General features: G+C 39.9%; 1 protein-coding gene across 1 annotated transcript in view; it reads left to right on the forward strand.

Annotated features, from left to right (window-relative positions):
• Positions 1-7,286: 7,286 nt before the first annotated feature.
• The window catches only part of LOC118412416 (synaptotagmin-15-like), a 36,120-nt gene continuing 30,702 nt past the window's right edge, over positions 7,287-12,704 (forward strand). The window contains exon 1 of the mRNA XM_035815264.1: positions 7,287-7,538. Within this exon, the coding sequence (XP_035671157.1) occupies positions 7,475-7,538 (64 nt within the window). The 5' untranslated portion in view covers positions 7,287-7,474. The remainder of the gene's footprint in view (positions 7,539-12,704) is intronic.

The raw sequence follows: 12,704 nt of genomic DNA on the forward strand, positions 1-12,704 counted from the left end.
AATAATTCAGCAAAGTAAAATGAACTAACAAGGAATAAGATATTAAAACATGATAAGTGTATGAACACCTCTATAGTTACCTGTGTTGTTTATTTTAGAACACCTTAGCCGTTACCTTTTTTGTTTATTTAGAACATAAGAATTATTCCTTGTTTCAAGAAATTGTTTGTCTTCATTTTCTTTTCACTGAGGAAGGAAGGCGGACGCCTTCCGAAACGTCTGTATAAAAATAAAGTATCCAGAAGTAAAGATTTATTCGTCTTCAATTGTAACGATTCCTGGATGTCTAACCTTCACAAACGTATTCAAGTAATGGTTTCATTTGATCTCAGCGTACAATTCATGCAATGACGTCTTACAGTACATTGCACTCACGTTGGTTTCCGAGAAAGTCAAAAACATTTCTGGTTACTGCAGTATTCTTCCAACAGTGACGGTTTTTTAAAGACATAGGTACATACCTCCAAATTTTCGATGGCTATCGGTCCACCTTGTTCACCGAGGGACCTAGTCTGACTGATAGCCATCGAAAATTTGGAGGTATGTATCTATTCTTTAAAAAACATAGGACGTCAATGTTGGACGAATATTGTAGTAATTATAATTGTATTCATACGTGACTGATTAACCTCTTCAACGACAAAACATTTCCACGTGAAAGTTCACCTGAGTTCAAGATGGTAAATTCACTTTTTAAGGACGACTGGGTCAGATAGTTGAAGAAAGAAGACCGGGCGCACGTAAGTCACATATCTTCAGTTTGTGAAACAATTCATCAGGTAGTCCACAGACAGGTCCATTTGTGTGTATTCCACAGAGGCTTTAGACTTTATGGTGGAGCATTTATTTTGTAGAAGCGCTTGCCATCTTATGTGATCTTGAAAACTTAAAGATTAATAGGGAGGCTTACAAAACTTTACATTGCCCTCGAACTTTTGTTTCAAAGAAGAACTTTATTGCAAGACAATTGTGCACAGTACAATGTATAGCAACTACTATTACACAAAGTACAGAATGGAGGTACAGAATAAAGCGTAACATCCTAGTAGTTAACATAACAATAAGGGCTAACATAATTATTTGATATGGTATTAGAATGGAGTAGGCTAATCATTTGTTTCGGTATTCCTTCTAAAAATAAAGCAGTCCTTGATATATTTGCTCATTTGTTTTTCATTATTGGAATTACCCTGAAGGCACATCATAAAAACCCTTTGCAGAAGACCCACCATCAACCATATGGACATCACAATACCCTAATGGCTGTAGAAGCAAAAATCCTAGCAATAACTTTGAAAACGCCACATATCCATTCATTTTATCATGTGAAGGAAAACTCTGTCGGTCTCAGAAATTCATAAATTTACAACATTGACGTAGCCTAGAGGGCTCGTACCAAAACGTGGGCGAAGATACGAGGGTGAGTCAGAAAGTAATGCAAGTGGTTTCATAACAGACTCGTTTTTTAATCAATTGAGTTGAAATTTGGCACAAAAGTAGAGATATATGTCCTGTTGAGATTGAATGTTTTAAATTTGGTCTTTATTATTTTATGAGCAACTGAGTTGATTTCAAGATGAACGCACCCTTAGTACCTTGTCAGACTAGCGATTCCTCTAAATCTGACCTACTAAAAATCACTGTAGGAAGTTAAAATTACCCATGTATGATACCAAATGTCTCTATAGGTTGTGTGCCAATTTTCATCTCTAAACTCGTAATGGTTCTTTATTTACAGCTGCTAGGATGCAGTAAGTTGTGTTATAGAGCTGTTGGATTTATACACGAAATCGTGAGTTGTGGGTTAAAAGACTACTTTTCCATTAACCAAAAGAAACGAAACTTTACACAGTTATTAACTGTTTAAAGGCCAGAAAGTGTGCTAAGTTTCATTTCTATTTGTTAATGGAAAAGAAGGCTACAGAAAGTTTTAATAATAACACCGCAGATCTCATGACCCTGAAGACCGCGTATACCTCACTCTACACCAGCAACGAAAAAAGAAAAACTGTTCAGATTTCAGAGTTAAAATTAATCGTGTGGCCGATAGAGAAATGCAGCTTATTACATGTGCAGGCTTAGTCTCCTAAAATAGCAAAAATTGGTTTTGGGATATTCTTAATTGTACGTTAATTGGACCTCTCTTTTCTTCTGACGGGATACCAAGGGTGTGGTCACCTTGAAAGCAGCCCAGTCACTCATAAAATAATGAGCAACAAATTTTGATATTTCAATCTCAAGCGAAGATATGTCTTAACCTTTGTGCCAAATTTCAACTCATTCGATCAAAGAACGACTCTGTTATGAAACCACTTGCATTACTTTCTGACTCACCCTCGTAACTATTAGATGTGAAGCAACAACCCCGTTGAAATATTCCTACTTTAGCCCTTGCATTTCCTCATCATTTGTAGTAGATGATTTCTCTTAGCCAAGTCTACATACCACAATATGAATTATGAACAACCAATGAAGGCCTTCCGACCTAATACTACCAGGGCCCTGCCAAACCCCATGAGACTTGTTAGCAGTGCATACCGACCCATAGGCAGTAAAGGCAACAAGGCTTTGAATTCAGGGTACTGGCTATCAAAACGTGGCGTAGATCTTTCAACTGGACATTAACAAATAACAGTTACTCAATTAGCGACTGGATATGATTTTGTAAAATATTGAAATGTATAGAAATAATGTTATACTTATATATATCTGATTACCTGGATGATAAACCACCATTTACGTACCAATAGGACATTAGTCTCACAGTTGGAGACGCAGGGAGGATCTGACGACTTTCGACATCACACGTTGCTTCGTTAAAAGTATTACATGCATAGACGATCGCGAATATACTAGTATAAAAAGACACACAGAAGGAGAGAAAAATACATTTATGTCTCTAAGTCACGTGATCAGAGTAACTGAATCATCACTCCTGAAGAAGGTCGAAGTAAGTGCGACTGAAAATTCGAGGTAAGCAAATTTTGGTGTTGTAAGACAGTGAAAAATCTTCAATATGTACCACATCTACACAGATGAGCTTTCATGCTAACATTTATGTGTCCCTCTAAAGACAATAATGCAAGGACTATACGATTTCCGATTCAATGCGCAATAAACATTGTGGTGTTACTTCATCATTTACAGTAACGTCACGTGTATCTTTCAGTGCTATCTTAGATTAAAGTAATTAGCGGCCAAAAATGTATAATATTAGATCAAAACACATGAAAATGAAATGATGGGAATATAGTAGATCATATCAATTCTGTTTCTATATTCATTGGGCTTTGAAACCTTTTGCAGCAATTTACGATTGAAGCATTTAATCCACAAATCAAAACTTATCACAATTCACGGACGTCTAAAGATTCGATTGCCACATGGACGGATGAAATGCCCTCGGGATGGTAGTTAAGAAACCATGTTGCCTTCAAAGAACGGTATCGAAGTGTTCTGTAGAAGCCTCGTTATCAAACCCCATCTTCACTATCTCCTGTATACAGCTTATTGAAATTCAAACGGAAGCCTTTTACACAACAGGACACAAAGACTACGATATGCCTTTCGTGTTTAATGGATTGACTTTGATGTGTAGGCAGGCGCTGGTAAATGATCCCTGTCTGCGCTCGGCGCTCTTGAAGGCAGTGATTTGCCGGCGTTGTGATGAAACATCAAAACTGTGTAATTGCAAATCATCTGTTGATCTGCGCGCCTTTTAATGAGACGCGTTCCCACGAGGCTATACTGGTATAAGATCACTGTCTTTTGTAGTCTCGAAGTGCATTTTCCATGAAATCTCATGGCATTTAAAGACGTCAGCCGATGGATTTTAAGACAACATGGCGCACTATATGTTTTATCTGAGAAACATCGAGTCTCCAGGGTCACCCTTTCTCGTCTGTAGAAATGGTCTCCATGATAACAAGGCCAGGTAATCCGATCAGAAAGTTAATAAGGTGATTATCATCAATCAACGGTATAAATGGAAGCACTTGACAGTAAGCGCCGTGTTGTCGTCCTGGATGAACCAATACTTGTTCTACTAATCGCAGAATTTGTAACGGCATTTTAGCTTTGACATTCCAACCGTGCATAGAGCTCGTATTCTTCCTAAATGTAGCTATCTATTTAGCCAAAGAGTCAAGTTAATTTACTGCACCACAGAAATGTGATTAAAATCAATTACTGACTAGAAGCAAGAAAAAAATAAAAGCAATGTCCACTTTTCAAGACAACGATCATTATTTTTCACGAAGAAACAAAATAATTGCTTTTGAAGTTGAGTTTCCCTCTAACTGTCTAGATCTCAAGTAAATATAATTGTTTACACGAAGGAAGGAAGGAAGGAAGGGAGGGAGGAAGGAAGGAAGGAAGGAAGGAAGGATTTATTTAGATTACTATGATCAGGTAAAAAACAAATCACCGAATTGCATATTTTTTACGTTTGAATGCCTCTTACAGGTAATGTTAATCAAAATTCTTGTTTTCATGGTGCTTACGAGATGTTTTTTTCTGATGTTGCTACATGCACGTGGGAACCAGTTCCTGAATGTCTTTGAATCCGTCTGACGTTCTGCCAGGTTGCGGCACAATTCCGTCACCTGACTTCTAGTGTGGGTAGGTCCAGTCTGTGATCATGTAGGCTATGTACGCAGGGCCGAGGATTGTGATTTATGTATATACGTTTATTGGAAATTCTTGCCCATAGGCTAATTGCACGTAACATGGGAGATTCAAACAGTATAAAAACGATTCAAACAGTATAAAAACAAACAAACAATATAGCAAGTGTCTACTCTAATCTAAAAACTAACTCTGGATTATAGGTTATTGGGCTCGACCTCTTTTTCGGAGACAGTGGAAGATGAAATATTCAACCTTTTCTATTATCTGTGGATTCTCTAGATGTCATGTCCCACGCGGGCTTTTGTCTAGTAATACGTAGATGTAGATGTAGATGTGTGGGTTTTGTGATGTTAGAAGGAGAATTGTTTTCTTGTTGTCAATGAATGTCAAGAAATTTGGGTGGAATTTGGTGACCTCTTCAAACATTTCTTAATCTTATGTGGCATGGAAGCTTACCTGCAGATGGATGCCGCGGCACGGCTCATTAGGGAGTGTGATAGTGTTTGTAGCCGGACGATGAGGGATGAAGATGTCACGTCACCGCCGTCATCTCCTGCATAATCTCGCCCCATCTGTAATACCGGATTATACAGGGAAGGATTTATAAGTCACGGCTCACGGCGGAAGTACTGGTGATGAGAAGGGCGAGCAGAGGAGAAATGAAAGACACACATGTGCGGGTACGAGTCTTAGTTAAGAAAGGCGATTAGGAGTTGTCTCCCGGTAATTATGATGAAGGGTACGATAAAGCTCTAGGAGCAGTCGTCCTTAGTTGAGATGAAGCAAAAGGATTTTTCAAGTAGCTGCAATGCGCTTATGTATGGACCAACCCTGCACTTGGTTGACTGTACAAAGTTGATATATTCATTTATCAATTATGACAATGAATGAAGGAAGGAAGGAAGGGGGGAATGAGGCAATAAAGCCGTTAATTGGAAGATAAGATAAGTTTCTACTCTACGTTTTTCAGTTGAGTAGTATGGACCAAAATGCAAGTTGATGCCCAAAGGATGTACAGCCCTAGATCTAAGCGAGTTTTCGGAAAAGAGGAGAAGAGGCAAGATCATGAGGAAACCCTGTCTTCATTCTTCGATAGGGTCTTCTTTATGGATGTCTGATTGAAAAACTTCAATAAGACCTGGGTCGAGCTGCATCGCGAACAGGTCCCATAGCCGTGTGACATGGCGCCATAGTCTCGGCTATACCGCTTGATTCTGCCAGCCTCGCGAGCGGGATTAGATCTCCGGGGCTAATTTGGAGATAAGACGCCTCTGACGTGGTGGAGCTGCTTTTACGCGTGATTGATGAGCTATAAATACAGAGCCATTCTGTTGACATTACGCGCACGGTGCATTTGGAGAAGTGCCATATTTAGCGAAGTGCAGATAGATTAAATGATGGGTGCTATGATTGCTGTACCATAACGGGAGTTTTTTTTCTCCGGCAGAAGCATATTTGTCTGTGCTTGGCTACGAACGAATGAAAATGGAATGAGATTCATCGAAAACTGAGTCTTTTTGGGACCTAGATATGAAGGCAGTTTTTTTTAGTTTGGAATTCAAAAGTTTGGAATTCTGTAGTAAGATATTGACTTCATGTTAGCCATTCGTGCATGGTTTAGTCGTTCTTTACTAGTTTTTTTAAAAACCTAGATAAGAAGACAGGTCCTTCTTTAGCTTGGAATTCAAAACAAAAGAAGTCAACCATACAAGATGTAAGAGGTTAGCTGGAAGATATTGACTTCATGTTCCCCTCTCATGGTGTCGTTTATCTCGGTCATGAGTCCTAAATGATCTGTTGAAAACGACCTTCAATTGGTAGTTGACCAGACACAACCTCGCTCGTATCGCATTATTACTTTTCCTGCCTGCATGTCCATAAAACTTCCTGCAGATCATTTCTCGTCTGGAAATCCTCCATAAGCCGTGGATCGATGATGATGAGTGCGGAAGCTTGCTTAGGGAAAAGATACTTGCCGGCATGTCTTTTCTCAAGGGATGTTCTTATAAGCTTAAACCATCAAAATCCTACTTCAACATCTTGCTTGGGCAACTTCGAACTTCTTGTCGGTTCACTAGCCTAGAGCAATATCTTAGATAGGGACGGCTATTTGGTTGGAAAGATATTGTCATTGAGTTGTCTCATCGAAGTAATATTTTGAAGATACTGAATATATTACATGGAACAAATGCGGGTGGAGAGGTCCTTATGAACCAGATCATCTAGTAACGATGTATGTGGCTGGTAGATTAGCCCTTAATAGTGATAATGAAGCTTCGCTATTGTTTCGCTAGTTATTCAGATTCCTTTCATATAACCAACATGAACCGAAATTGTGGGAAAATTCATTCTTTTGGTAGAGAAATATTTGCGTCAAGAAATTGCTCCTGCTGCTGCAACTTTCATTGTTAATTTTCTGGTCGTGACCGTATGCATTATATATTTATATATACTAATTACACATCATGTTCTTGTGCACAGTTTCAAACGACACCTTCGCATGCACATCAGCATTCACAATACATTTGGCCATCTACTAAGTGTATGGGTAGCGCCGACATCGCAGTCTCGGCTTGACGCGAATACAACGGGACGATTGACGATGTCTGATTGCTCCCATTAGATCTGCCCGCTCAACGTAAGTTGGGGGCGTGAGCAAGAGCGAATGTGATCGCTCGGAAAAGAGTAGGCCTTATGCAGCTAGCTGTCAGCGTCGTCACAGGGGACGGACCGGTTTTCGCTTCTTTAGCCGAAAGGACGTGTTTTTTTGCTGTGCTTTTATTGGTAAACCATTGCAGGCTCTATCTGATAGACATAGGGTCCAGAAGAAGGAGAGCATTTCAAGATGGGGGACGAGGTCTCTCCTACAGAATGGTGGCAATCAAGACCTCCCCTCGACCGTAAGAAAGGTAAGACCCTCCTAGTGTCAACCTTATTTCCTATACTGTCTGGTGTTGCCGCTCAAATGATAAGAAAATGGTGCTACATACAAACAATATTTTCCAGTTCTCTCTATGGTCAAATAGCCCGAATTATATCAAAAGCTCCGAGTGAGGTTTTCAGTTTGATTCTTGATACAAGTGATGCATTAAAAACAATTATCTATTCATCTATTTCAAAGCTGTTGCGTCGTACAATGTGATTCGAATATGTCGCTATCTATTATGCTCCATAAGAAATGTCGCTTTACATCGCTCAAAACGGCTCAGGTTCACTTGTACTGCGTCAGCAACTGAGTCTACATCCTGTTTTTCCTAAGTTCTCCCTCCTCTGACGCGCCTCCATTTTCCAGCGATTACCCCGATTATTGTCTCCTCATTCCAAATATGAATAGTCTGACATTAACGCACCCTTACGTGTTAGGTGGCTCCACATGTACATGTACATGCATGTACGTGCGGGCGACGGTACATAGCGGCAAAATGGGATTTAATAGAATGCTTGCTCTTCCCATATGGTTTGGCGCTTTTCAAAACATTCTCTTAGTGCAAGGATATTCGAAAGAAAAATGTTGGAAGCTGATGCGTTAATACAGCCTCATGGGCAAAATAATGAATTATGAGCTTAAAACTTCAAAGCAAAATACCGCGCTTATTCTTGTCTTCATAGTTTACGTCATGTAATTACAATCAACTTACAGTGATATGTCGCATCATCAACTACCCTTTCATGTAAAATGCCTGAAGGTGCTTTTTGGAAATCTATGAAAATCCATCAAATAGCTGTAAGCAGCGCTGACACGTCATACGATCATGGTTCTCAACAGCATATCTACCACCTAGTCTGAGCCAAATCCAAACATTGATGACATGAAAATACACAGTGGTGCAACGATATTAGATGCATCACTGAGTGGAATATACAAAATGATGACTAACTAAAATATATACAAAGTAATAAACATACAAGACAGACACCGCTGACACGAAGAAGGTAATCCGTGATTGGGGCAACGTGAATTAAATTGACATCGACGATAACAACGACAATGGTCAATAAGTGGAATCAATAGTACTCAATCACAAAGACGACATACAATCAGATTACACCCGTGATTTCAGAATTGACATCCAAATATTTCTCACATCTTTACTCATTGATGTCAACGCCGGAAATTATGGCGATTATTGATTGATTTTATTTCTTCACGGCTGCTTTAAGGAAATGGCCAACATAATCGTGAATAGTTCAAATTTAAGTGTTTCCTGACAGTAAAGATGGGAAGCCTTCAGACTCGGATCTTGGTTATTTACGGCAACAGCATTGCTTTCACGTCTTCATGGTGGCTGCTTTGAGGAAATGGCCAAAATAATCGTGAATAGTTCAAATTTAACTGTAAAAACTAGAAAGGCCGACATTTGCTTGAGAGCAAATACAGCATATTTCAGCCATCTCCCTCCCCATGCAACAATAGGCTATTTCAAAATCACCCATTTGAAAAATCACTTTTACTAATGACGGTTTAACCCAAAAATGAGTCTTACAAAATTCCCCCGTTCAAGAATGGACTCCAGTGCACCCTATGTGAATTTGCACAATAGACCAGTCCAGAAATACTCCCACTGAAACCTTGGCCTTTTGAATAAGAAACCAAATCCAAAATTGAATTTAGCAAAAAAGGTCCCAGTGCATAAAAAGGTATAATAGACCAGTCTAAAAACACTTCCACTAAAATAGAATTTTGAATCATCACCCGTTCAAAACTGAATTTGAAAAAATCCCCCTTCCGTGTGCAAAAAATGGACTCTTCCATGTAAAGTAGAGCAGTCCAAAAATACATCCGCTAAAATAGGACTTTGACATAATCACTGAAGTCCAAAAAATGGATTTTAAAAAAAAGCCCCCTCTATGCAAGAATGGACTCTTCCAGAACACCCATGTAAAATTGCAAATTAGACCAGTCCAAAAATAACCCTACTGAAAGACTTTGACTAACTAGAAGTCACCAAAGTCCAAAATATGAATTTTGAAAAATCCCCCCTCCGTGCGAGAATAGACTCTTCCAGCACACATTCTGTAAAATTGCAAAATAGACCTGTCCAAAAATGCATCCAGTGAAAGACTTCACCAGTCCAATGATGAATTTAAAAAAAAATGGACCCCTCCGTGTAAGAATGGACTCTTCCAGATAACACCGGGCTCGCTGATTGGCTGCCACCCCCCCCCCTCTTAGGATATAGATTCAGGCTGATTGGTTACCTATCTAATTAGATTAAATAGACATATATGCCAGTAGGTGCAATCTGCAGCTGGGGGTCAACGACCTTAAGGTCATTGACCCCTCTGGCTATTGGAAAATGACAAAAAAAATCCCCAAATATATCATTTTGACGTAGTCTATGACAAAAATTAGACATGTGTCATTTGAATAAATATCTAGTGCACCCTTTTACCAAAATTTAGGTCATTTGGTTTTAAAACCAGAGCACAAGAGCCAAAAGTGTACTTTTTGGTCATAAAATGGCCAAATAATCGCAAAATTGAGCATTTTATTGCACCATATGCCTCAAGTGTTATTGATTCCATGTGCGCATATGTCTAGGGCACTCCTATACTAAATTTCAGGTCATCCGGTTCTAAAACCAAGGTACAGGAGCCAAAAGTGTCCTTTTTTGGTAAAAAAATGACCAAAAAATCGCAAAAATAAGTATTTCGTTATACTGTACACCAAAACTGATATTGAATCTATATGGGGGACTTATCAAGGGACATCTGTACCAAATTTCAGCTCATTCGGTTATACTACCAGGGTACAGGGGGCCCAAATATACAGTTTTGGTCTTAAGATGACCAAAAAACCTAAATAAAATCATTTAAGAGACAGATATGGAAAAAATGAAAAAAACGTCCGAGGGTATTGGCCCACTCTACCCTTGTGCCAAATTTCAAGTCATTCGGTTGAGGAACAAGGGAGATACCGTGTTCTGAAGATTTGACAGGAGAAAGAAAGAAAGAAAGAAAGAAAGGAAGAAAGAAAGGAACATTCCGAATTCAATATATTTCACCATACCTATGGTATGGCTGAAATATAATGAGAAGCTGTAAAGGTAACATCCAGACGGCGCCTTCAGACTCGGATCTACTCTCGCCTGTCGCTAAGCTGAATGTTAAGCACCACAGATCGCGGGTATGTACGTCTGGGGTTAGGCAGATTCATCAGGCAATATACCCTGCGTGATTGAAAACCTTCCTATCGTAGATAACGACTTCAAGGTGATACATAGGTCGTGGGTGAGTTATAGATGGCTATCTACAAAGTGAATGCCATTTACAACACAAGGGTAGAGCGTCTCCACATGCACAGCTTTATGCACAGTATAGTTGCTACGCCAGATGTACCGCATACTCCCCTACTATTGTAGTATTAGGACAGATATCATTATGATTTTCCAGAATAGTCGATAGGCCGCTGAAGAGATGGCTATGCTTGTTAGCTTTTGTGTGTCAGTGCGCGGTCCTTTTTCGTTGCGAAGAATGTTCTCGGAGTAAAGCCTTGGAGGACAATGCATTGCAGTTTGCTTTTGCACATGTGCGCGCACGTCTGCTATTCAAGCACCAACAGAAGAAGCATGTCTCAGCTAATTGTATTTTGTAGTTTTCCGTTCCCCAAAGCTATTCAATAAAAGCTCCAGCCTACGAGGCTACCATTGAATTGCGAGTAATTGCGTCTGCACAAATTGCATTTGACATTCTGCTTTGCTGAGCTTCTTTCACACAAATCTTATTAGATCGTACCTGAAAGATATGATCAAACCTAATGACATGTCGTTACGAAGTGCGCCGCTTTACAGGAACAAATAAAACTCGAGCAAGATGTCCGAAAAATGGACATAAGATCTTGTTGTTGGTCTACGACACAACTTGAAAACTCGGACTTGCAACTACATATGTTGATAAAAGCAAGAGCATTTACATGTCTTTATTTCATCTATCTTTATGTGCACTTGTGGTCGCTGGAGGTGCTTCCAGCCAATCATATGACTTTGGTTGCTCATTAATATACTTAAGATAGGTTGATCCATTGCAAATGACGTCAAACATGCAGACATGTACATCTTATAGATATTTCATGCCTCCTTTAGAATTGTCTTGAGTGAACAAAAAAAGTACCTCTCTCAACGTTTGGCCATTTTCGGCTCAATGCACTTCATTTGGAAATGAGTAGATGTGACCTACTAGCATTTTAATCTTTTACGGATCAAACAGTGATTAAGCCATATGAATTTATGTTCATTTGTAGTATAAAGAAGTAGTCTGTGGGACCGTGTAGCGCAGTGGCAGTTTCTTCGGCCCGTGACCGAGAGGTTGCGGGTTCGAATCTGCCTGCTGTGTTACCGATCTTCTGCCCCTGGGAAGGGCACTTTACACGACTTTCCTCACTTCACTCAAGTGAAAATGAGTACCCAGCTTCGGCTCGAGCCGTCCTTCGGATAGGACATTAAATGGAAGTCCCGTGACATGTGCGAACATCCACCCGAGCGGATCAAACCATTCCGGCCAAAAATAGGGGTAGGGAATCTCCCGAGCAGCCCTCGTAACCCCTGCTTCGCCTATTGGGTCAGTTAGTCCTCACTCATAGTGAGCAATTGGGCTGGTCTCAATAATGATGTTTCTGACCTAGGGCGAAGAGTTGCTGTTACAGTTCCAATCATGTAACCCGTAACCTTGAGTGGCCTTTAGGCCTTGTTACGTGGTGACCATTGAGTAAAAAAAAGTCTCTGACGTCTGGCTTCTCCGCTCTTTCGGGTCATACGCCTTGTTTCAAGCGAATGATTTTCCACAAAAATTATCCGAACTAATTCCAGCCCTTGGAGATTGTACTTAGAAGGCTAAAAAAATCCACCAGGGAAAACTTAACGTGCTTGTGCTGATCTCATGTTGATTAACGACGTGTTGAGGAGGCATGTCCGTGGAGGGTGTGAGCTCCACTCATTACCAGCAACGTGTCGATCTGCAGACGATGTTAGTAGGTCAAAATGTCCGTCAAAATATGTCAAGTAACGCAACTTATCGTGTCGATCTGCAGAAAAAGTTTGGTAGCCAAACTGTTGGACAAAATTCCGGAATAACAAGGA

Source organism: Branchiostoma floridae, chromosome 3 (assembly GCF_000003815.2).
Source record: "Branchiostoma floridae strain S238N-H82 chromosome 3, Bfl_VNyyK, whole genome shotgun sequence".
NCBI classification, from domain to species: domain Eukaryota; kingdom Metazoa; phylum Chordata; class Leptocardii; order Amphioxiformes; family Branchiostomatidae; genus Branchiostoma; species Branchiostoma floridae.